Source organism: Sebastes fasciatus, chromosome 4 (genome assembly GCF_043250625.1).
Source record: "Sebastes fasciatus isolate fSebFas1 chromosome 4, fSebFas1.pri, whole genome shotgun sequence".
Taxonomy (NCBI): Eukaryota; Metazoa; Chordata; class Actinopteri; order Perciformes; family Sebastidae; genus Sebastes; species Sebastes fasciatus.
Genome location: NC_133798.1, coordinates 19,209,954 through 19,237,156, shown reverse-complemented (window position 1 = coordinate 19,237,156; position 27,203 = coordinate 19,209,954). Strand labels below are relative to the sequence as shown.

Sequence of the window (27,203 nt, the reverse complement as noted above, 5' to 3'; positions counted from 1 at the left end):
CTCATTCAACTGTTGGAGATTCATTTATTTCAAAATCACTTCAAAAACTTCGTCAACAGAAACAGCAAGTTACTTCTGTACAAACAAATGTCAGGCACCTTAAACAGATGTCAGTGATGCTGTTCATGGTGCTAAATATGGACGGGTTCAGGAGACTGTTGGGACACAAAACCACACGCCTTTGGCTTTAGCAAAGACACCTCTGTCCCAAAAAACTTCTCCAACACTGTAAGTGCAATAAGTTATTGCAATGGCACATTATATAAAGTCACAATCAGAAGTAGAAATACTTGGTTAACATACAAAAAGCTGCTTAAAGCCATAAGAAAATTAGAAAGCAATTTCAACCTCGCTAAAAGTCCAGAACAAATCTTCAGAATAACACAAAACATAATTTTACATTTCTTATTAATATTACTGTAATACTTCAATGGTTTATCTCTGGAGGTCCATTATTTGACAAATAAGCAAAACAAATGTACAAGCAAAAGAACAATATCATTTATATTGTTCACATTCACACAATACGACATTATAACTATCGATTTCAATTGCTTTATTTCAGTAGTATCAACATGGACGGAGCTGCAGAGGAGTGGAGCACTGAGGGAGGACCAGCGAGGAGACAAACTCAACTCCACAAAGTAGGAATTCAGTCACACATGTGGTCATGCAATCATTTATTCTGACTGCATCATGTTTTAATCTTGATTTTTTGACGAGAATGTTTTTGATTTTTAGTCCTCACATCCAACAAAGTCTATATTGATTACAAATGTGTCTCCCTTATTGAACGGAGTCACGACTCAATTTTAGAGGCCTTTGTCTTTTAATTCGATGATTGTTTGCGTACAGCCCATAAACCCTCTGTGTAGAATATATTAACAGCGTATATAACAGCATGAACACTCATGTTTAAGTAATCATCACATTGTCACCTCATTTACTCGCTGTTGACAGGAAAGGGCTTTACTTGAAGGCAAAAACAATTTAATTTGATCACGGGATGATATTAGGAGTTTAAAATGTTTTTTCCCTTAAAAAAAAAAAGGAAAGCTTTGCAAGTATTTCTACATTTAAAAGAGCTGTAATGAGGGATTGACTGAAAATTAATCAACAACTATTCAGAATCATTTTAAAGGAACAGTGTGTAACATTTAGGGGGGTCTATTGGCAGAAATAGAATATAATATTAATAAGTATTAGGGCTGTCAATGTTAACGCAATAATAACGTGTTAACGCAAATTTGTTTTAACGCCACGTTCTATGGGTACCCACGAGTCTCCCCTTTACAGACATGCCTACTTTATGATACTCAAATGCAGTTTTGCGGCAAGTCATAGTCAAGTCAGCACACTGACACACTGACAGCTGTTGTTGTCTGTTGGGCTGCAGTTTGCCGTGTTATGATTTGAGCATATTTGTTATGCTAAATGCAGTACCTGTGAGGGTTTCTGGACAATATTTGTCATTGTTTTGTGTTGTTAATTTATCTCCAATATTAAATATATGCATACATTTGAATAGAGCAAGCATATTTGCCCACCATGTTGATAAGAGTATTAAATACTTGACAAATCTCCCTTTAAGGTACATTTTAAATGGATAAAAAATGTGCGATTAATTTGTGATTAGTTGCGACTAATCATGGACAATCATGCGCTTAATCGTGATTAAATATTTGAATCGATTGACAGCCCTAATAAGTATGTTTTCTTTAGTGTATAATCACCTGAAAATAAGAATTATTGTGTTTTAGTTTGCTTAGAATGAGCCGTTCATATCTACTTACGGAGCGGGTTCTCTTCACGGAGCCGGCCGCCATGTTTCTACAGTAGCCCAGAACGGACAAACTAAACACTGGCTCTAGAGAGGGCCATCCATGTTTTCGCATCAGCCACTGTAGTACTCCTACACACTTGGCACACAGGAGAAAATTCAGTTGCAATCTGCAACTTCACCGCTAAATGCCGCCAGATCCTACACACTCGACCTTTTAAAATAATTTTTCATTCACAAAAGGCAAATATTATCTGCTTGCTTCCAGCCTTTTCGCTTTGCTGCTGTTCTTTATCTTACTTGAGTAAGATAAGTAAACTGAATATTTGGGGGTTTGGGGCAACGAAACAAGACATGTGAAGATGTGACATTTGGGTTTTAGGAGAATTGTGAGTTTTCACAATTTTCTGGCATTTTATAAACCAAATAATTAATCGGCCAATCAAGAAAATGAATCAATACTGAATATAGCTGTTAGTTGCAGTCCTACTCTCAAGCAGGAGGCTGTAACGGGCACTCATATGTTACAATGATCAACCAGCTATGAGGAGCAGAAACTGACTCTCCTGCCATCGTCCTCACTGGGGAAAGAAAACGGATATGTGGCCCAGCGGGCGTCACAGAGAGATCAGCCAAAAGACTAATGAAGCCTGTCTCTAGCCTCAGCCTGCAGCCCAGCTCTGGTGACACACCGAGACACCCCTGCAATCACTGGACATATTCACCACATTCCTGCCGTCCGGCTCTAAAGTCATCACATTACCTAAACATTACAGAATGCTACTCGGGACGATTGGGGCCACTGATTTGGCCTGCAGTCTCTGGCATGTGACGGATTCTGTGAGCGAGCTACAAATCCAAGAGTCATCTCTGCTGAGCCCACGTCTGACGATGAATTGATTGTTACAGCGTGTGGAGCTGTGCGTGCAGCATGTCCTCACCGTGTACGCTGTGATGTACTGCGGTGTTCGCAGGCCAGGACGGCTCACTTTGATGCTAATTAAGTGTGTCTATTCCTGTTGGTCGCTGATTGAAGCTGGCGTGGCTAGTTGGTGTTGAAGGCTGCTGCTGTGCGTTGCTGCGCCTTGTCTGCCGGTGGAGACCGTGTTTCCTGTAACCTGAGGCCTGAGCCTAGCGGGGGAACCTGTGGAGGCAGGCCTGGGGGAGGAAATGACACGTTGGTTTGAAATTGCTGCCAATCCAGTGCCTGCCCTCCTCCCGGAATAAATTGGCACAGGCCATGTCTGCTCTCACTCAATTAGACTCTGTTCACTTATTCATTCTTTGCAGGGACATAAAGTACCCACCGCAAAATTAATGTTTTCTTTTATAACCAATTAAGGACAGTTTGCAATGGCAAGTGACAGAATATAAATTCTCAGTACTTAGTATCCATCTAAGCCCTGTTTTTTTAAATGGCTTTTAAAATACTGAATGTTCAGATATGTACTTGAACTCGTGTATACAGTATGAGAAACAAGTCTAAAGTAACACAAACAAAATGAGTGGGGCAGGATGGGTGGCATAAAAAATAAGCTACAGGAAGTAAATAACATGAATCTTCTGTAAATTAAAATACTGTATGATGTGGCTGGCTTTGGCATTGCATTCCTGTATTCTATGATTGTAAACCATATTTATTATATTGCTTATTATCCTGAAACCTATCACTATCATGAATGATACCCAGTTTATCGGGGACTAAACCCCGTATTTCAGTGAGCCCTGAGAGATCAAGGAATCAAGAATGAACATCTTCTGAGTCACACCTCTGTATTTCTCTCACTCTCAGCATCTGCTGATTGTCACAGTCACAGTTGTTATCTTGGTTACGTTGGCCGCTGTAATGGCCTCTGTTATCTCCACAGTCTCTCCCTGTTCATTTGACCTGTGTTATCGTTAGTGCTCTCAGGAAAACTCCCCCTACAGCGCTTGCTGATGGCTGCTCCAGAAAGGAGGGCCATATGGGGGGCAGGGTGGATCTGGGCTGAGGCATCATGTAGCCCAAGAGATGGCCGCACTGTGTTCCTTGGCCTTCATACGCAGCGCAGCTATGCTGGAAGACTTGCGATCTGGATCCAGATTGAGATCGTAGCCATTGATTCCCCCGCCCATCCCATGACCCCCAAAAAGGCTGCCCATGTGTGTCTGTCCCATGTGGCTGCTCCCTGGACTGGGCACGCCCAGGAAGTCAGAGACGCCTCCGGGACCGTGAGAGTGAGGCGGCATGCAGGAGGGGACGGTGTCACAAGGCACAACGCAACCCGGCACTGGAGATACTCCACTGCTGCTCCCGATCCACGACGGGTTCTGGATCTGGAGGAGAAGAGCAGGGTTAATAAGTTAAGGTCCCTATAATTAATACTGTGTCATCATCATTCATATCTATACAACCAATGTGTTTTATGATTAAATTGTTTACAAGAGCACAAAGTTCTTTATAAATCTAACTTCTTCATTTTGCTCTCCAAGTGCATCAGATTGATGCAATTAAGATTAACCTTAAAATGTAGACTACACAATTTTCTTTCTAAATGCATGATGTTTCCAAAGTCAATGAGTAATTGTATTAAATAATCGTGATCTCAATATTGACCAAAATAGTTATGAATATGATTTTTGCGATAATCGAGCAGCCCAAGCTGGATGTGTAAATAAGATCACCATATCAACTTAAATGATAATGTCAATGATGTGTTCACAACTTCTTTCTGCTGCCCTTAAATGGTCAGAAAAATCTGTTATGCTGGTTTCATAACAACCCTCAAAACCATCTATGATTCTGATATCTCGATCATGAGTACCTGTGCTTGCTTCGTAATATTCAGTGAGCGGACCACCACTTCTTTTCCTTTACCTGTGCATAGTTCTCGGGCCGAGTCAGTAGAGGCAGCTCGTACGCAGTAGAGAAGTGTGTCCGGACCTGTTGCATCTGGCCATAACGCTCCCTCTTCCTCCACTTGGCTCTGCGATTCTGGAACCACACCTGCAAAGAAAACAATCCATCAGGAAAATACAGACCAGACACTATCAAACAAACATCATTTTAAACACAGCTCTCATGGATCTCATATCACGTGCAAACCCAAGTACTTTTTTTTGCTGAAAACAAGACCATCCTCTCCCCTCAGTAAGAAACTGAACCACATAAAATGAAGATAGTGAAGCAAATAAATTCTGCAGCACATGAAAGTCCAAGCCCAGGTTTTAAGACTTGACGTGTCTTTAAAGTGCCGTCCACACGGAGCTATTGATGTGAAAATGGTGAGTCTCCCCTGGTGCTGCACGAATCAGCTCCTCCCTTTGATACACAGGCGTCTGCCTCCGTTCAGGCTGCCAGCGTCGACAGATCCACATCTGGGCCTGTAGCCATTCATAAATCACTCTGAGCGAGGTGTGCTCTCCCCCACATGTCGGCACAGAGGGATACAGTGGGGAATCCCTCCGTATGATCCATGAAACAAAAGTTCAACTTTTGACCAAGAATATGCTTTTCTTTGTCCGTCTTTGGGATTGTTAACTATTGGATGTGGTATACTGTATGAAGTAGGTTGCTTCTCTGCAGAGAGGTTGTACTTTCAGTACCTGCTGACAGACCAAGTGCAGGCTACTTAGTCCACTTCTCTCTAGCTGTGAAGGCATTGGAGGAAAACAGGACAGAGAGTGACGGTTATGAAAGAGAGCGTTATGAGCAAAAAAAGTAAAATTTGTATCCTGAGAGAAATTCACTGAAATCTTTCCTCTGCAGTCTTGGTATTCATGGTCAATGCTGTGTAATGTAATCATTTCTACTTACTATGATCATTTATGTCTACTGTCTGTCGGAAAAGAGGTATTCCTCCCCTGTTGCTCTTCCTGAGATTTCTTCCTCTTTTTTCCAAGTTTGAGTTTTTTGGGGCTAGTTTTTCATTATCCAAATCGAATGTCTAAGTATAGAGAGTGTCGTATGTCAGCTCGTTCGACCAAAAAGTCGTATGAATGACACAATAATGTGCAAGTCATTTAGAGTGCAATAAGAATGTCATGTAGTCTGTACCTGTATTGACTGCAATGTTAAAGCATCGCCGCAAAAATGCTACGCTTAGTGACGTTGAATAAAAAACGAAGGTGGATGGGTCCAACTAACAGGACTTTCAACCAGGAGACCGCTGTTCAAGACCGGTGTTTTGTTTTGTAAGTTCCGTTAGAGACATTTGTGATGTGTTTCCCGTACTTTTTCTTTGTTGTTTCTGTGCGTATTTTACTTAGTTTACGTACTTATTTTAAGCACAACCGTGACGTTTTTCCTAAACCTATCTAAATGGATTTGTGGCCTAAACCTAACTGCAGACGTTACGGTAGTTTTGTTGCTTTGCGTAAAAATGATACAAGAAAAGCTTAAAAGCTTAAAATGCGTTCATAGGCCTTCCTGTGAGACCGGATTGTGTAGGTTTTACGGATTGTAAATCCTTTTGAGGCAAATTTGTGATTTCGTGCTAAACAAACGAAACTGACAAATGTAGATAAAGATGAGCAACAGTGACATTATTGGCCCGATAAAACAGCTCCTGGATAATGATTATAGACATACTGTCTAACCACGCTTTAGACAATGCATTCCTTGGCACAAGCCATTTCTATTGTTTCAGTTCTGCTTTATGTAACATTGCTTTATAATTGGTTAAATATTAGCTATTTGGAGTGGCTTCCAAACTACTGTATGTGAAAGGCCAAACATGTCAGCATGCTCTATAGAGCTGCAACAATACTTAACTAAAATTATCTGTGGAAAATCTTTTCAGTTTTCAAGTAAAAATGCCAAACATTTTATGATTCCAGTTTCTGACATATACTTGTGAAATCTGCTTTCCCTTGTTTTCATCATAGCCAACTGAACATCTTTGGGTTTTGGATTGTTGGTTGGGCAAAATAAGACATTTGAAGATGTCCGCCTGGGCCCTCTGGGCTTGTGAAGGGCAGTTTTCTGACATTTTATAGAACAAAATATTATTTGCATAATAAAGAAAGTAATTGCCAGAATATTCAATACTGAAAATAATAGTTAATTGCAGTCCTAGCATGCTCCTATTTTATGTTGCCCAGATATAGGATACCTGTACAATCATTTGATGAGGGGTAAAGTCAGACTAAAATCATCTTCCCATTGATGACAATTAATCAAATCCCAAATAATAATATGATATGATTAATGTGCCCAAATAACACAAATTAAGACATTACTGATATTATTATCAGTAACCCTCATTTATTTCTCCACCATGCATCTCTTCTGTTCTTTCAAACAACCAGTTGTAACTTTAGCTACGCTTTTTTCTACAAAGTTTTCTCACATCTCTATATGCAAGAGAATAGAGGAGCAAAGGGGGGTACTGGATGTCCCCACATGTTTATTTGTGTGTATTTGTTGGTTGTCTGAATCTTATCCTCCCAAGAGGGAACGGGAGACTTCTTCAAAGAGAGAAGAGAGAGCGATCCTGCCTTGACACAGGGGTTTGAACTTGGATTGTGGGTTGATTCCCAGCCCAATCAGCGTGTGGTTTTCACAGTCCCTGACATGAAATTTCCCCTCAAACTCCTCAAATACCCCTACATCTCTCTCTCTCTCACCATTTCTCTCAATCAAGGTAAACACAATAGAGTTTAGTGACCAGTGTTGCACAAAGATATTATCCCATATTGAGTTTTTCTTATGGGGCAAGAAGGAATGTTTTATGAGATAAGACCAGCTAAAAGCACTGCAACATGCACTCAAACCTGTCATGTTTCTGACTGGATAAAACAACTAGCTGGCTCATTTTCAAAGAGAAGACCATATATGGCCTCCTGTGGCACATATAGCCGCTGACTGTGTTTTTTGCGAGAAGGTGACGTAAAGAAATGTCGTCTGACTCCGACATTCCTCGGGTCAGCTGGCGAGATTAGAGGACAGCTCACCCTCTCAAAGTGGTAAACTGATATCTGAGGTTGTGGCTGAACCCCAGTGTCAAGGTGAGGGGTTGTTGCCCTTTGAATTATATCATATGTTTGGAGGGGGGGCTTGGAGTCTATGTTATGCTCCCCCTGAGGATTTGGGGTCTATTATTGTTTAAGGTATGTCATGTCTTTCCTTTGGTTGTATGAGCTCATAACATCACAGGTTTCCAAATATAATCCTCAACACAAAAGGCCCCGGTTGGACTGATGAGCATAAAACTCACCACTAGGCACTAGGCACTAGGCACCTGATTAGACGAACATTTTCACTCGTGGGCTGCTGCTCCCAGCATTCAAACCGGAACCAGGATGGCGACTCATTTCAAAACTTTTTTTCTTGTATATTATGAAAATAAAATTCAACGAAATGTGTTTCTGAAAACATTTTAGGCGAGAAATAAGCCATGCAGTTGCTGAATCTCTTGGTACAGTTAGTTTAAAAGTTTTTCGGGAGTTGCCAGAGGCGGTGAGTCGTGCCGGACGCCCCCTGATTTTCATAAAGTAGCCTAGACCTCAACTTTACGCAAATGAGGATCAGGCAACGTGATGGTCCATCTCTTGAAACGCAATGCCACGCTACCAGAATGCATTGCACGTCTTCTTACATAGACAATGAATGGGAAGGACGGATCCTGTGGACACGTACCATGACTGTTCTAGTTTTAGTTTCTAAAAAGTTATGACATGGTTTGATTCAACAGAGATTAATGTAGCCTCCTATGCATTACTACTACATTCAAGTCGCAGAGCTAAGCCTCTGATTTTCCTCAAAAAATACACAGCAACATTTTAAAAAACATAAACAATCCTTAAAGACTCTTCTAACCATCTGGATGAAAGAATATTCCATCTGCTGCACCATAAAAAAGATTTTAACCTGTTTCTCATGTTACACCTTTTTTTGCCTTGCTCAGTTTGTGGAACATGAGCAATAATGTAAACTTTAATAATATGTTATGTTAGCTTATATTGATGTTTCTTTCCAATATTTTATATTTTCATACACGAATAACATTATTTTGCTTGTGTTTTACAAAAAGAGCAAAGGCAAATGTCATTTCAGACTTCCTGGATTAGGCAATACAGTCACAACTGCCGGAAACATAAAATATCTTTTTATGGTGCAGCTGATGAAATAGATTTTCATTCAGATCATGAGAAGAGTATTTTAGGATTCTGGGAATAGTCTCAGAACAGCTTTAGTGTTGTTAAACCACCTTTTTAAAAAAGTTTTTAAAAGATCACCAGGGAATTATTTGAAGGAAAATGGAATGCTTAGCTCTGTGGCTTGAATGTAATAGTAATACATGAGGCACAAACTGGGGATAACGTTCATGTTAAACAAGTATTTCAAGCTCCAATCTACTTTTTTAAAATATAAAGTGTTATAAGTAACCTAGCTGTCATCTTAATTGTGATAGATCAAGATAACCCAACTCTACTCCTCTACTTTTAATCTCTCTGTCGTACTCCCACCCCTCTGTTGAAGCTCAGCCCCTTCTCTCCCCCCCTCACCGCCAACCCCCGTCTCTCCGTGTCTCTCTCTGCCCTCCTGCCTTTTAAGTCGGCGAGGGGAAGTGGGGATATTGGAAAGTGAGATGGGAGAATGTTCAAACTGGAGCTTGTTTTCATTTCATGTTTAATTTCCTGACGCCTAAGCCCTTGGCTTTCCGCAGCTAACCCCTCTGACCTTTCGAAGGCGTGCAGACGAGAGCGTACACATACACACACACAGAAAACACACACATTTACATACCACGATATATGCAAAGTTCAAAGTCAGTCACTAACAAATGCGTCTTTTTAACCTGGACACTCACACACTTACTGGAGCCTTTTATCAACAAGCAAATAATGTCTGAGCACATATACAGTATATATATATATACCCCTTGTCTTGGTTTCTGGGTAGTGAGTGTGTCATGTTTCACAGAGGGTTCGCTCTACGTAGCTTTGCCTTTGAACGGCAGTAGGAAGGAGACCCAAGCCAAATAGTTTGGCGAGGAGATCATTCGGGGAACATTATGAAGTCAGATGTGTCCTTTGTGTCCATGTCCCTTATTGCCCAACTTCTAAGTTCGTTAGAAAGGAAAGCTAGTGGTGCTTTTGCACGAGCAGAATCTCAATTAACCCAAAGATTTTTTATTATTTCTCATAATGATAACCCAACCTATATATGAAGGATGAGCTTTACCAACTGCAAACACTTACTACTCTTCTTTATTTTATCTAGCGGACATCTGCAAGGAAGGTGGCTCAGAGCTCTTGGAGCTCAAAGTGCTTGGCGGTGATACAGTAATTGCTAAAGACGTTGACAGCAGAAGGCAGCTTACAGAGCCATTAAAGAGCTTTATTTATGCTCCAGAGCCAGCAGGCAGAGAGAGAGGAAGAGGGAGAGAGGGAGGGCAGAGTGCACAACTCCAAAAGCAGCTTTGAAGTCCAGCCGTCTCACCTCATCTCTGTCATCCAGGACCGCTGTGATTGATAGACTGCCTCAGCAGTCACTCACACAGCCTCCCTCTCCATAAAAAGTAGGCAGTGTGGTGAAGTTCAAGTCTGAGGTTGAGAGCTAATTGTACAAAATAAACTAGTGGCAGCAGAAGTCACAGATTGTGATTATGGAAAACTGCAGCCCGACTTTATGAAGACATTCATCATCAAACTGAGGATGAAACTGTAGGACCTTGACGTTGGCATTTTGGCAGAAAACATCTGTACTCTGGATTTCAATGGCTGTTGTTTGGGAGATGAAAAGGATTCTCCGATCGCTTGCCAAGTTTCGAGTGCCCCTTGGTATTCAACAATTGGATATCCCTGGACTTTGTCTTGATAGACCTTCAGTTGAAATTGTGGGGTTTAGTCTTGATTGCGTACATATTTAGGGTCTGATTTTAGAAGTATGGGTCAAACCTCTGACTCAACAGAGTGTGCTGTGTGGCTGTCAGATGAGGAAGTTAATTATATTCATCTGGGGAATAGATGGGTCTGTGTGAGCGCAACGTGAATCTACTTATTTTTACTGTACCACCACAAGGACCAGGCCAGGTTCCCTGTCCCTGACTATGTCTCGGACCCCGCGTGGAAATTGAAAGTGGCATCTCAAAGTGTTTTTTATATCCTTGCTAAATAGCTTTGATGACTCCTTTTTTTTCTCTCCATGTGTTTTCCCTCCCTGCCTCCAGAGTTGTGTGGTGAAGTAGTTTGAACATGGTAGTGCTGGGGAGAAACCCTTGGCCTCTGACCCCTCTGCAGAGTCTGCAGCATGTAAGAGCTAAGAGCAGAGTATTCCCTTAGTCCCACCCATCCCACTCTGATCTAAAGCTGGCAGGCAGAAAGAGAGATGAAGAACAATAGGCCTCGCTGTCTGCTGCTCCCAACAATCTTTGTCAACATGCCAGTCTTGACTCTCCCAGCCCTCTCTGTCATTTCCCTGAGTGATTATTAGCACGCAAACATTAACGAGTGCAGTCATTCAACACAGCTCACGGAGACTGTTCTCCCAAGTAGGAACAACAGCTTTAGTCGTTTCAGCAAGTGCCCTGAAATGACATACGATGAAGTAGTCACCGGATGTAGTGGGTGTAGGGATGCATTCGGTGTGGGAGAGTCACTTTAATGACCCATTGACTGCGAAGATTAGCGTATTTTTTTCTTTCATGGCTGGGTTGTACAGCGCTGGATCGCCGGTTATGTGACCGCAGTATGACATCGGAATTGAGTTTCTCCAAAATTTGATTCTGTTTCTACTTTTCCTCTGCAGGCCGCTGCATTTTTTTTCCAGCAACCCCTGTGGCCACCATAGCCACAGCCCAAACGCACTACCCCCAATCAAAATTAATGAGAGGACTTGCATTTTTGCCGTACCGCCAGATCTGGTGTGAACGCAGCTATGAACAACACAGCAACAGGCCACAAGTCATTTTCGACATGAAGCTACAAACTGACGGCCGACACTTGTCGCTTGGTGACGGGCGTGATGCGCTATAAATCAAAGTTGAGCTGCTCTCAACTTTTTTCAGCGCTCCAATGACGAGGTGAAGTGTCAACCAATCATGTTTTTGCTTCACCCTGTTCCATTTGATCTAAAGAGATGCCGTTAGCCAGTTCCCAGTGCTATTCAACCACATCACTACATCGAGTGCTTGAGCAACATTTCAATGGCGACTCTGTGACAATATAGCTGGCCGTTTTGTTGCTTTTGTTGCTCGTAGTGTGAACATAGCTTAAGCCGGCCGCGTATCTCACGCCACCCAATACGATTGTCTTTGGTTTAAAGAAATACAAATAAGCGAGAGCATTTTTTCCCCTATACCAAAATGATAATTTGCGGAGCCAGACCTTTCTTTAGCGCTGACACAGCATTGTGTAGATAGGTCCGATGAAGTGACAAAGCCCTCTCGTGGCCATAGTAATTTTCATGGAGGCAAAGGAGGAAATCGGATGATGATAGAGTTACGAGGGGGTCGGGGTGGATGGACTTTAACAGGAGAGATCGCTGTTTGTTTCAACCCAGCAGTGTTTTTGTGCCTAAACCTAACTAAAACTCATTCATAGGGTTGTCACATAAAACTGATTTATTTTTCAACAGTGATTTGTAATGGTTTTGGAAGATCAGAAAACATTTCTTGTTCTAGAGGGCATGGAAAAATGACGTGAGTTTTTCTTCGATGTGTAACCTGCCGTTATTCCCCCGTCCTCACCTGTACACGTGCCTCCGTCAAGTCCGTCCTCAGTGCCAGCTGCTCGCGGGCATAAACATCTGGGTAATGTGTCTTCTGGAAAACCTTCTCCAGCTCCTCCAGCTGGTAGCTGGTGAACGTGGTGCGATTGCGTCTCTTCTTGCCTTTGTTGCTCTCGGCCTCACTTTTGTCCAGAGGGCTGGAAAAGTCAGAGCCCGGTCGCTCGCTCAGCCCCTTCTCGCCAGGCGCCTTTAGGTTCAGGTAGCTGCCTTCCATCCCGGGAGGGTCGACACTAGGGGGCAACTCAGTCTCTGTCAGGCCGCTGTTGTCTTTTCCTGTAATTATGAGATTAAGAAAGACACAGAAAGAAGTGTTACAATCAATTGGATTTCATTCTTTTAAAGCTGCACTCAGCTTGGACTTAAGACTTCAGATATTTAACAGAAAGTCTGCAATACAAACTGAAGGTGTGGGCTTTGAAAGAAGTGGTTTAATGAGCAAATCAGGCCATCAAATAGGCGTTATCGTTCGCTATAAGCATCATAGATGTGGGTCAGTAGGGACCTACTATGCTTACTACGTTGTAAAAATGAAAGCGAAACTTAAAACCAAAACGTTCTAACGTAAAACTGAATGAAACGTTATGTTTTAACAAACTACAACTTCTTTAGGTTTGGCTTTGTGTTTTGGCTTAAAATACCTATGTTTCAATAGTGAAAGTGAAACTTAACACTAGTGAACACAAAGACAACAACATGTTGTTGGTTTTACACAGGATGCGAACCGCGGTCTCCTGATTGAAAGCCCTGTGTTTTGTGTCCCATCCATCGCCACCAACCTCCACCCCATCGGAAGTTTCACATTGTCTATACTACACTTCACTTCCACTTCTGCTCTTGTCATAATTACTATGGCCACTACAGGTCGCTGTAGTCTTCTTTTACACCCTCTTTCGGTGATCGACCATGTGAATAGCTGATAAAACCTACTATTGGGTGTAGCAGGGCCCTACTGACCCACATCTATGGAATTTATAACCACCAATAACCTCTAATCTAATGACCTGATAACAATCTAATCGACTGTCTATTTGTATTGTGGGAAGAGTAGGGTCAAGGGTTTTTGGACCTTGAACTTTGCTCAAAAATTAAAGTCAGGACATCTCAGCCTCTGCTGCATCAATTTGGCCATTCTTTTTAAAATATGTCTCGGTCCAACTTTATGGAAGTACAGCACTAAATCACTGGAGGGCCCCTTTTAATTCCGTGATGTGGATTGACGCTCAAAAACCTCATAAAACATTCATATTTTAAAGTTTAGATGTTACATTGTGGCTCTAATAAAACACATTTGAGTAATTTTGGTTTCGTATGAAGTGCGCCAGTCTTACTATTTTCATATGAAGCGTGAAAACTCAAAATAACCTTCATAGTTTGTGTGGCTTCACATAAAATACAAATCATATTCTTTCTGTAATAATATTGTTTTCAAGCAAGCTATTACAACCATCATTATGACCATTTTAGAGCAGAAAAAAGAGGGCCACATGTTGTCAATGAATGTCCTATAATTATAGTTACTACTCTATAATTGGAATATTCAGCAGAGCAATACTTTCTTTAAAACGTGGCTGAATTTAACCATGGTGCCTCACGTTCAAGTCGGCGAGTGTGTCTGCTCATCATCACGTTACAACATCCATGCAAAATGACATTTACTTTAAGCTTACGTCACCTCTGTAATGTTTTATTTTAAGGTTCAAAGGCCTTGTCTGTTTGCAACAAGAGAAGAAATGTCGTTTTCTGTTTGAAAGCCATGTCACTACGCATTGGCGTGACCTGTGACACAACCCCTTGAAGCCCTCTCCCTCACATCTCTCAATCACGCCACCTGAAACCCGAGACACGCAAAAAACCTGCTCCGTCTCTAGTCGTGTATGGCGGGCCTTGTGTACGACCACGCTCGCCCCGCAGCCTTAGCCCTGAGAAGTAAACAACATTGTGTTTGTCACCTTCAATTTAGAGAGCGTCCATTTTGTGACAGACCCCGCTCTGTTCCTGTCAGCGCTCGCTAGCTTTTTTGTTTCCTTTTAGGAGATGAAGAAAGCTGTCCCTTCTCCTTCAATAAACAAACAGCTGTGTGAATAAATAAGCTGAAGGGCTCTGGTTGCGGGCCAGTGAGAACAGTGTACTCTGTCAGCCTCTCTGTTTGTCTTTCCTGCGACTGGGCATGGGGAGCATGTCCTAACTGTATTGGTCCGAAACCAGCGCATAATGGTCTCCTCCACATAAATAGACTTGTAAGCCTTGTGCAACCAGCATAACTTCAGTCCAACATTTGTCTGCTGAGTTGGATCAAGTTTGGGGTAATTAACTTAATAGTTATGTGCATTTTACTTTGTCGCTTTGCATTTTTGTCATGACAAATGCCAGTAATGTCTTCCTGTCATTCTCAGAAAGCCAGCGCAACGAGGGAAAGAGAGTTGACACCTTGTGGCACTGGTGAATCTCTGAGCCAAGTGTTTTAGCGGTTAGTAAGATGACTGAATAGTTTTAGAGTGATGAAGCTAGGCGGTGGCTGTCTGCAACATGCATGTTTGTTTTCATGGATTAGCACGCCTTTGGCTAGTGTGTCCCACAATGAGATGTCAATAGTCATCCTCTCGATGCTGCGGCAGCCCTCCCCTGCTCTCTGACTCTGACTTGCCCCGACAGAGACGCTAATGGAACAACACAGCTCGCCCAGCTGGAGTTCATGACCTCATATCGCTGTGGCCCACCTGTCAGACCCTCTTACAGTCTCCACGCAGGCAGATGTTCTGACATCACCTACCCCTGCACTGGCCTCTAATGCTGAAGCACTGTGCAATGTGTTCTTTCTACCCCTGGGCAGGAGCATGGCTCCAATGTTGAGAAGAAAGACAGGTCGACTCCAGGTTCCTGCTTTGCATTTGCATCTGTGAGAGAAAATGCCCCTGAGCAAGGCATATATCCTGTAAGGCAGAAGGTGCAGCTGGGGGATGGAGAGATGGTGGGTAAATTTGCTTAAGTTTTTGTGACTCTTTCTTGGTCGGGAGAATCGAGGTAGTTACTGGTGCTGACCTAGGAATAGTGCAGCACATAACCCCCCTGTAAAATATCGATTTGATGCTTTTACACTTCAGTTTTTGTACAGATTAAAGGAACAGTGTGTAGCATTTTGGAGCATCGATTAGCAGAAATGGAATTTAATATTCATAACCTTGTTTTCATTAGTGTATCGTGTATAGTGTAATCACCTGAAACTAAGAATCGTGTTACCGTTAGCTTAGAATGAGCCCTTCATATCTACATAGGGAGCGGGTCCTCTTGACGGAATCCGCCATGTTGCTCCGCCATGTTTCTACAGTAGCCCAGAACGGACAAACCAAACTCTGGCTCTAGAGGGAGCCTTTCACGTTTTTACGTTACCTGAAAGCCACCGTAGATCTCCGAAACTGCGGCAATGTGAATCGCAGAGTGCAAAACCGTGATACGGCCAGCCACCGTCTGACTTCTGTTGCTCCTAAAGTAGTGTTATTATGGTAAGGATGGATGCGTGACCACGGTTTTGCACTCAGCGACTCAGGTTACCGCAGTCTTGGTAAGGGAGGAGTGAGCAGAGGGGTGTTCATTTGGTTGCAATGTGCAACCACACCAATAAATGCCACTAAATTTTAACCTGAGGGGAAACAGGAGGTTGGGGGCTGCGCTTCTGCAATAGCACCGGCAGTCGGGACAGTGATAGCAGCTGTAACTGTTGTATGAGCGCCGTGCAGAGCGGTGGCCGTGAGCTAGCCTGTGGGGCACTCTCATATGCACGAACATGCAGTAAAAAGGCACGTGCGGCTGGCCCGGCCATGTCAACAAAGCACAGAGAAGCTCTGATTACAACACACACACACACACAAAGGGAGAGCGACTTCATTCTCTGCTCAGTTAGACATTACTCCTCTATATCTTTACATAGCAAATAGTTGTTTGCTTCTATATTAATGCTCTGGATATCATATAGCAATCCTTTAAGGATCTCATTCTTTATATCACCATAATGAGCACTAGAATATGCTCTAATCAACGTCTTTCTCTGTCTAGTACGCCAACATATCTGTCTTTTCTCTGTCACGCTAACAACACAGTCGTTTGCCACAAACATCTTCCAGAATTGCCGCATGCTGAGCTGTGTTTTCTGCATGCTGTTCTGGAGAACACAGCCATCACACACTTTCTTTAGCGAGCCAAGATTCCACTGAGTTGGCTCCAGTTTTCTTGGCATTCAGAGGAATGTGTTTTTGACTGTTCTCATTTCAGCATCAACGTGTATATAAATGCAGCGAATATCACCGGCTGATGCTGCAATTTGCCAAAGTTGCTCTGTGACAAGCTGCAGACCTCTTCAGTTAGCCGAGGTCAGATGTTTACTAGGGTCAGCAATTTAATCACTGCTGAAAACAGAGAGAAAACATCAAAGTGTAATTTAACTGGTTGTAAAGCAACAGGGCACCCTCTCAGTTTTTATGGAATGGGATGGGGAGGGTCAAGTGAAGCCAAATAAAAGAAACACTATAAATTAGTAACCTGGGGAAGGGTTAATGACCAAACACTAAATAGGGAAGGGAATGCTTTTAAACAGAGTGCTCCACAATGTTCTCTCAAAACACTCAAAGCTGACAGCCGTCTGCCACAATGTCTCCCTACTTATCACACCTTATATGGACCAAATCAAGTCAAATATATAAACCAAATATGGCTTTTAATTTTACATTCATTGCAGGGTTCGCAGACTAGCTTTGGGCTGGATTATTTTTCCCGCAGCACAGTCTGAGACCTGATGTTGACTGTTGTTTCCTCAGTGGAAGGGAGGCTCCCAGATGTTCCTGAGGAGAGATCTATGCCAGCGGCTCATGCAGGAATGCAGATTCCCTGGGAAACAAAAAAAAAATCTTTCTGTTCAGCCTCAGCTCCTGATAAATTGACACGATCATGACCTCACTACTGTCATAATACCTTGGGCCGTGGCTGTCACTGTCTCATATCAAAGAGCTCAAAAATAGTTTGGGATTTTATGTAGACGGACACGTTGAGGTACACGTTTTCTTCTTAAAGCTGCAGTTGGTAACTTTGAGCAAAAATGAATAAAAAATTGTCACCACATCCTGACAGTTGTACATGAGACAGATAATCTGTGAAAAAAAAATCTTGTTCCTCTGTGCCTTCCTGTGCTCCTAATGGCATTTGCAAGATTTCACAATCAGAGCCGATGAGTCTCTACAGCAGCTGTCAATCACTGCTTGCGAAACTCACTGTCAAACTAGGCAGCGCTGATCAAATATGAATCATTATTCTGTTACTGTAATGCCTATTTCTCACTTCAAATGTTTTCAGAAACATCTTGTAGTGTACTATTAAACTGTAAAATGAGAGCGTTTGCTCCAGCCGGTGGGCGGTGCTTAGTTTTGGCTCGACTGTTTTCAACATGGCGGCCTGGTCACAGATTTTCTCATTTTACAGCTAAACAGTACACTACAAGATGTTTCTGAAAACATTTGAGGCGAGCTATAGGCATTACAGTAACAGAATATTGATTCATATTTGATCAGCGCTGCCTAGTTTGACAGTAAATTTCGCAAGCAGTGATTGACAGCTGCTGTAGAGATTGCTCAGCTCCGATTGGTTGTTTGGGTGCGGATGCGGTGAAAACATGCAAATGCCATTAGGAGCACAGGAGGACACAGAGGCACATGATTTCTTTTCACAGATTATCTGTCTCACTACTGTCAGGATATAGTGACCGTTTTTAAAAAATATCTTTTTTATCATATTTGCTCAAAGTTCCTGACTGCAGCTTTAAGGGGAAAAAACTTGTAGAGCATGTTGATAAAATATTATTTTGGCAAAATATTTCATTTTAAAAAGAGAGTTTTTAAGTATTTGCAGCTAAATGCATGTGCCAAAATGACAAGTTCATGTTTAACCTAATGTCATATATTAATGCAGACAAACAGTCCATAGTCCAAGCATTAACCTCTAAAGATCTAGAGGAAATCATTTGTCAGGCTGATCTTTTTAATGCTTCTATTGTATTTTGTATTATCAATATTAAAAGTAAGTTAGGTTTGGTGATAAACATGAAGTTAAAAGAGGACAAGGAATTAAATTTACAAGGAATTGAAATCAAATGTGATTATTATGTAATCAATCATCTGTTAGCCTCTCCCTGTCTTCCAGTAGTTCTGAATTCATTCCAAGAACATATTTATAATGTCAGGGGTAGGCAACCTGAGGCACTTAGGTAGCTTAACCAATGGCACACTCGCAATAAGTGTGCAAGAGAGTTTTTTGAAATGTTGAAGTGCCCTCTCATCCGCATGCCAAATTACCTCTTTCACATTGGCAGTTGCGCAGCCTGTTATTTACGGTGGTTTGATTTTTTTTTTTTTCTGTGAATCCCCGCCTTACTCTGCCTCTGATTGGCTAGTACTCGTTGCCTTCTTCACAGAATCTGTTAAGTTTATTGCTGATTTTCAAGTTTGGTGGAAGGTTGGTAGGGTTAATGACTTCAACTCGGATGTTTTCATAAGGATGGAAGCCTTCTTGTTTAGAGCTCTATATAATTACAATGTCCTGATTCTTTTTTTAAATGTTGCTATGCACATTGCCTATATGGAATAAAATTACAGATCCGTTGGAGATTTAAGTTTTAATGTGGTGCCATAATTAAAGTTAATGTTAACCTTAATGTAGATATGGGACACTGATTAACAAGAAACATTAAAAATGGCACAGGTTGCCGACCTCTGGTCTAGATGATATTGGAATCCCATTTTTATGAGATATTTTTGCCTCTTTGAAATCATAGAGAAGCATAAAGAAAGTTTGTGGTGCAGGCGGTGTCACTCCATGATGATTTGGGTTATTTTCCACCCATGGCTTTTATTAAAAAAATATATCAAACAAGCAAAATGAGCTGTGTCTCTCTGCTGAAAGAGAGTTGAGAAAGATAAAAAGAACTGTTGTTAATCATGGACTCAAAAGGGATCCTCATACTTTTGCAGTAGTTCCCATCACTACTCTGTCATAGATGGCTTTCTTGAGTTTACATTTTGTGACGTGTCAGGCAAAAAGCTTATTTTCTGACCATATAACATAGTACTGTATGGCCAAATGTTTGCATTATTCAAGAACTCTTGCAGAGGTTGGATTTAGTCCATTGATAAGAACGGAGGAAGTCAAAGTAAAGACACAGCGCCGGCCTCAACACGAAAGGCACAGATCAAAATGTGCAGCAGCTGGTTAAAGTTTCCAAAGCATCTCTTTAATCTGGGCTGCATGTGATTCTCAGGTAGACGGCGAGGAGTTACCTTCCCCTGCGAGAGAGGAGGATGGAAGTAAAGGGCATGTCATGCTGTGTGAGCTGCACAGCAGCATGAGAGAAAAAGTAGTGATAAGAGGAGTTTTAACTGAACTTTTGAGAAAAGCAACACCTCATGAAACACTACACTCCTCAAGAGTTGAATGTGTTTTCATTCAATGGCGGGCAGAATGCTGCTGCTTCACCTCCTGAGTCACACATTTCTACAAGCCATCGCATTTTAACAAGCCAGGAATTCATCCTTTTCAAGCGTTTCCATTATATATTCTAATTTATTCTGGTTCGCAGACACACGCCGGCACGATCACAGGTGTCACTCAGGCTTATTGTTAACATCGACACAATGTGTTAGTCATCAGCGCATGCATATCCTGTGACATCACTTCCCCGAGCCTTTTAAAAGAGTACTATATTTTGACAAGAGGCTTTTAAAACGCTGCCAGGATTTTTTGGGGGGTTCTTGTTTTGGTTTTCATATGCAGAGAAAAATGCTTTACATATCACAGGATGCTTCGATGTCCCGCTGAGGGGAGGAGGGGTTGTTTGAAAGTACAAAGATTAACAAAGCTGTATGTTATAAATGTTTAATTTGCTTTAAACTGTTATTTTGTGAAGAGACAAAGAGGACGAGTCACAAACCGCCTTTAGTGAGTTCCCACAAACACTACGTTGTACATCAGCAATGCAGAGCTCAACCTCAGTAACAACAAGCCTATAAACACAGTGACATTTACTTTGCAGTTTTAGCTTTAGCTCCTCTTTTGTTCTTTCAAATGTATAAAGACAGTGTGTTAATATTTTCTAGGACTGCCTCCTGTTAGTCGATTAGTCGACTAATCGGTTGTTTTTGTCTTAGTCGACTTTCTTTAGTCGATTAGTCGTTTTTTAATGCTTTTTTCATGCTGAATGACTTATTTCCCAGAAAATGATGAGCACATCTCTGGTCAACACAAGATTTAAAGTGCTTTTGTGTGATTATTTGTGGAGAAACTTATAGATATTATAGCTCGGTCGATTAAATCAACTAATCGATTAGTCGATAAAATCGTGAAGAATTTCTTTGGTCTAGGACAGCCCTAATATTTTCACCATAAGTTCATGTTTCTCTCTATTGCAGCAAACAATCTGTTTCAATGATAAAAGCTGAAAATTAATTAAAATTATGAAGCAAAAAACTAATTTATGCTATGCATCTCAAAGCCATAGAGTTCAGTAAAGTACGTTCATGTAAACAGTCCTTCCCACACGTGTGCAAAACCCTCTCACTTCTCCCGAGCCGTTCAAATCATTACCAAATCTCAATGACCATTTCTGACTCCTTGCTTATTTGTACAAGGTATTGTTGACACGGGGTTATGTAAACCAGTCCCACTTTGTCGTCTCTGTAGCTTTGGAGATCTGATGTTTGGGGAGTATGAATAATAACTATAGGAGCCAGTAATGCACATCTGCCTTAGATTAATGTGGACCTCTCCCGCAGTGCTGACCTGCATTCCTCAGCACTCGATCAGCTCCGGGGGTTTTATTTCATTCATCGCTGTGTAAGCAGGTAGACGGCTCCATCCCTGTTCTCGCTGTGGGACAGTCTCACTGATTAACGTGCACTCAAGGAAACAAACCCGCCAACCTGAGCCACTACTGTGCAGAAATGTGTTCATTCACTCCTCCAGAGACGATTAGGGGTGTAAGAAAATATTGAGTATCGCGACATCATGTTTTATGTTACTGTATAGATTCTCAAAAATACGGTATAGATTTTTTAATTAATAGTTTACATGCAAAGATTAATTCAGTCAATACTTTATTTCATTTGCAAAGATATGCAGCCTCTCAAAGTAGTGCTATAATGTTGGATGTCACAGGGACCGTGATAAATGCAGATCCCACTGTTCTTATTGCAAATAAACTTTTTTTTACTCACATTTTATGCATATTATGGTGTGTTCTTCATACAGTTTAATATCAGCAATAGCAATATATCGCCTTGCTTACAGTATCGCAATATATTGAATCGTAACCCCTGTATCACGATACGTATCGTATTGCCAGATTCTTGCCAATTCACAGCCCTAGAGACGATCTTCTATTTTTAATGAACATCATTTAAAAACCTGGTTGGGCCCAAGTAGGATTTTCATCCATGCAAAACAACATAAACCTTGCAAAACACTATTTAGTGATTTTAGAGATTGAACAGTAAAAAGCGTTTGAAAAATATCTGAATATGAATTTTAGAATTGCTTTCAAGCTCTTAAATTTTAATATTGTTTTACTACAGCTGAATCATACTTAGTGGCATTGGAATAAAGTGATTTTAAATAAATAATTTGCAAAAAAGTTTGGAAGTTTTCTGAATTAAAAGTGTGAAAATGAAGTGTGACTATCATGCAGCATATGCCAAAAAATATTCCCCATTATCTTTTAACAGAATTAACACAATAAATCCACATATTTATCTTTGCTTATCTTATCCTCGTGTGTCATTAAATGTAATAATATATCAGATATTTGAGCATATATCTAAAAGTTTTTTCTTAATTTGTTGGTGCATTTTGGTGTAACATCCTCAGAATGACACAGATACAAAATGTTAGGTTGCCGTGTAAATAGTATTACAGTTGTAGCTGAAGTTGCCACACAGAAAACTCCCTTCGGTATGTATGAGAAGACTTTTGTCATCATGATGGAGATAAAACGTCAGCATTGAGCAATATATCTCCCATTGAGGACCACACAAACCAACGCAAGCCTGTTGACGCCTGAGGCTTTGGCAGGAGCCCAAAGCATCCTCCCCAGAGCCATGATGCCTTCATCTGGCTGCAACATTTTCAATGATAACATTGCAGAGCTCTCCTCCGGGGAGGCGTGTTGCATTTAATGATGGTGTTTAAATGGTTCTGTCAATGCACTTGCCAAATCAGTTCACTTCAGTGCAGCAGGGGGGCTCCAATCTGTGGAGGCATTGCTCTCAAACTCCAGAAAAAAGTGACAGTTCAGCTTAAAGTAAAGAGTGACTCCAGTTGTTTCTGCAGGAAAACAGATTACTTTGCACTTTGTGGATGTATTTTGGCAAAGTGTGCTGGCTACTGCACAAAAAAATTACTGCAGGCCTAGCTCTAATTGGTCCCACTGAGCAGAGTTCAATTTTATTTGTTGCACCTATAATGTTTAAATTTTACTTACATACCATCAACAACCATTTAGAGTATTTTAATGTTTACCAGTCTCTTTTTTTTCTGAACTGCTTTTTTTTCTCAGTGTCTGAATCTATTTTCCAGCACGAATTGCCGATTAAAATGTCCATTTAAAGGCTGGGTTATACTACATAGGTTTTTGGTCAACATCAAATATCAACCACGATCATAACAGATGTTTTCTCCTGTAACATCCGCATCATGATAAACATCTGGACCAGAAATATATGAGCGCCGACGAGTCTATAGGTCTATGATGACTCACAAAAATGATATTTTAATATAGCTTTTCAAGTAGGCCTATAATATATTGTATAACCTACATATACCTACACATGCATAAATTATATAAAGTTCATTTTGATACATAATGTACTCTTTTTTTCCAGTCCATCGGCCCTCCCTTGTGGACCTGTTTAGTCTGCCCAATAACAGGGTGAACTCTTTTTTATTTTAAGCCCCCACGTCCCATAAAAGAGACAGTAAAATGGATTGTTTTCTTTAAACGGTACATTTGTAGTGCAACGAATTGTCGGAAGACTGTAAAGCTGGAAAGCTTTTGTGTTAAATAAATGTTATTTGTCAGGACGTCCTGATATTCTCTAAATGTTTAAATTCGTCATTGACTCTTGTATTATGGTCGACAAATAGTGAGATCTTGGCCTATAATAACTGGAGCTAAATTTGTACCCCATGTTGTCATAAGTTATTCTATTTATCATTAAAGAATGAGTTGTGCTAAAAAAAAAAAAAAAAAATTGCAATAAACATAATGAACTGCGTTAAATATGGACTATTAATTATGGAATATTTCTTCATTTTTACCACATATAGCGCGTGGATTCTCTGTTTGTGCGCGCATGCCTCGGTGGTTTATAGTTCATATTGGAATATTAAAATAATTCATGACGTGCCTATAGGTTATTTGTATTAATGAGGAGACTTTTATTGTCTGTAGACAATAACAGACAGTCGTATAGGCCAGGGAGATCAGTGACGGTGACGGTGAAATTATAAACTTAGTGAATATAGAAACGTCATAAAGTCAATATATACACAAAATAAATAACTTCTTGACCTCTCAGTCTAAGCACACACATCTTATGAAGGAAATCATTTTCTGTAATGCTATGATTATAGCTCAGCTTGCAAGCTTATAGGGCAGGAAATATGACTTCCCCTGGAACATATTTCAAATTCATTCAGGATTTTGTCAATAAATGATTAAATTCAGTTTGACTTATAGTTATTTATTCCATGCAAAATGTTATCTTAATTTCTAATAAGGTTTTTAAGCAACTACTGTATTCTGCTCCCTATGATGCACACAAAAGTAAATTTTCCTCGGCACAATTGCCCTCATTACAGTTTAATAGGGAACAATATTGTTGCATTAATTTATTTAAAAACAAAATATACACAGTTCAATAAAAGGATGTGTGATGGGAGTCTCTCTCCCTCTCTCATAGTCTCAATACCACCCCCCTACTGTATCCCTCTCTCTCTCTCTCTGGTACCTGATTATTTGCAGTTCTGTTTATATCATGTTTATAGTTTATTTTGTATATTGTATATTGGTAGAAATTCAATTTTTTTTTATTCTTATTTTATTCTAACGTTTTTATCTATTCTTTTGTTATTATACTGTTTAACTTGCACCAACAAAACCAAAACAAATTCCTAGTGTATACCTCTTACACCTGGCATTAAACGCCATTCTGATTCTGATTCTGATTCTGATTCTTGTTCTGATTCTTATTCGAATTCTGATTCTGGTGGCTTTACCACATCTCCTCCTCTCAGCTCTTCACTCACACTTTTCCTCTGAGTTTCATATTCTGTATTACACACTACAGTCATTTTTTCATTATTGCTTGCAAATGTCCACCTTTTTTGTCGTGTGTCTCCGTTATTACCCTGCAGTATTCTGCTCCCTATGATGCACAAACAGTTTCCTCGGACACAATTGCCCTCATTATAGTTTGATAGGAAAATATGTTGTTTTGCATTCATTTATTTTAGAAATATACAGAGTTGGTTGAATAAAAGGATGTGTGATGGGAGTCTTGGTGCGTTTACCACATCTCCTCCTCTCAGCTCTTCACTCACACTTTTCCTGAGTTTCATATTCTGTATGTAATTTGTAATTATTGCTTGCAAATATCCCCTTTTTTTGTCGTGCGTCTCCGTTATTAAACTGCAGAGCCAGATGTGTCTCCTCATCTAGTCTCACCGTGTTGCTTCACTTCTCTCTCTCATCTCACTCACCGTAGCAGGAGATGAGCGTCCCGTTGTTGAGTCCGCTGTCCGGCAGCAGCTTGCCTCCTTCGGGAGGAGTTTTGCAGCCTGGTCTCTGCATGAAGAGCTGGTACTTGTTGAAGGAGCCCTCCTCAGAGCCATCCAACGACTGGCAGTCCGGCTGGAAGGGACTCCGGGGCTTTTCTCCGTAGCCCTGTTGCCCTTTCCCCGGAATGAACGTGCTGCTGCTGTATTTGTTGCTCTCAGTGGTCGTGAAAGTCCTGAACGGGTTGTTCACCTGGTGCTCCCTACTACCTGGAGCAGTAGACGTGCTATAATATGAATCCATCGATGTCATATCGCAGTATGAGACGCACGCTGCGTTCATACCTAAAAAAAAAAAGTGATATTAAAAAAAAAAAAATCCACACTGTTCTTGTTTCCCTCCCCTTCAACTAGAAGATCTTCTCTCATGCACACTGCTGCACACTCTCACGCTGAGGCATCTGGGACTGGTTTACAAAATGAATCAGATGTTTTTTTCCAGAGACTTGAACAAATGATAAAAAAGCCCCCTGAAGGTTTGACGGGGTAAAGAGAAATGCCTTGCTCAAAGCTGCTGGTGCTCAGTAGACCTACAGTGTGTGTGTGCGTGTATGTATAAGGCCCACACTGAGCTGCTGCAGCTATTATGCAGCCTGCTGGAGAAATGGGAGGTCAAGCTGCAGGAGGGGGAAAAGCTTTTTTGGTAAACACGCGGGAGACACACAACACATGACATTAATGCAATTAGAGAGGATGAATATAAAGGCTTTGATTCAGTGCTGTTGCATGACTGAATACCAATAACCTCTGACTTTTTCTTTATGTCAAACTTTTTAAAGCATTTCAAATGTCCATCTCTGGAGTCACACTTTGGTATTAATGTAAGGAGAATTTTCTTTGCCCCCCTGCATATAAACAAAGAAGGCCTTAAAATCAAATGTATAGCCTATAACTGAGAGGATCTAGCTGGTAATTTAGACCAATGACAGTATAAAGTAACCCGATGTTAAGCTTACATATGATATACATATATTTTCTTTGTGTATTTGTTTTTATATGAATCCAAACAGCATTAAGAGTTTGACCAGGACGTTATGTGAGAAGTCAGTCTGTCATAATGATGGAGAATTAAAGCAAACAACTTTCAGTCCCTGCATGCAATTTGCAGAATTGGCTTCATAATACTAAATTCATTATAAGACATTAAGGTTGTGATGTTCGTTGAGATGTGTTTGGCGTTTGTGCGCTTTTTCACAATTATGTAAAAATGACGCCGCGCCACCAATTAGCCTTTTCTCTGCTATAATAATCTGAATTAAAGCTATTTTAAGGAAACAAGTGGCCTTTATGTGTTCTCAAATCCCCTCCTTATTTTTTTTTTTCTCTGCCATTATCGAGAGATAATGTGTGATGGTAATAAATGAGGAAAATATAGCCTATTAAATGTGGCACTGCAGAAAGTGTACAAGGCAATATTAGTGTAATCGTAGGTTAACAATTAAGGACCAAACCAAATCAGTATTAGTAGCCTATTAAATTACCACGCCTGAACTATATTTTAAAGAGATGAAACGAAATATTTCTATAAAGTATAATATCTCACTCCGCCCTCCTCTTGCTCTCTCTTTCTCGCTCTTTCTTATTTTCCGGCCTAATTAACTCATTAATTATGACACGAGACATAACTCGTGTCGTGTCGCAGTTGCACAACATGATGTCGGCCACATCCTCACCCAGGAGGACGATTATAGTTATTAAAAATAAAATATAAAAATGATACAAACGATGCAAATCACAAGATTTAAGATTCCCCAAAACCAATAATCGTTTAGCAGCTATACAGTTTCTCGCTGTCAGGAGGTCACATTTTGAAATTTGAAAATGTAATTGGTCAAAAATAATAAT

The 27,203-nt window shown here is 40.8% G+C and overlaps 2 protein-coding genes across 3 annotated transcripts in view; one reads left to right on the top strand and one right to left on the bottom strand.

The window, feature by feature from the left end:
* The window catches only part of caprin1b (cell cycle associated protein 1b), a 101,607-nt gene that overhangs the window by 14,257 nt on the left and 60,147 nt on the right, over nt 1-27,203 (top strand). For both annotated transcript variants that reach the window (XM_074632506.1, XM_074632504.1), the window contains exon 3: nt 566-644. In XM_074632506.1, the coding sequence (XP_074488607.1) occupies nt 566-644 (79 nt within the window). The remainder of the gene's footprint in view (nt 1-565; nt 645-27,203) is intronic.
* On the bottom strand, nt 5-25,955 carry alx4b (ALX homeobox 4b). Its single transcript, XM_074632510.1, has 4 exons — nt 25,284-25,955; nt 12,454-12,767; nt 4,638-4,766; nt 5-4,096 (listed from the first exon to the last, which is right to left on the bottom strand). Exons 1-4 carry the CDS (start codon nt 25,639-25,641, stop codon nt 3,776-3,778), a joined length of 1,122 nt encoding a protein of 373 aa, XP_074488611.1. The 5' UTR covers nt 25,642-25,955; the 3' UTR covers nt 5-3,775.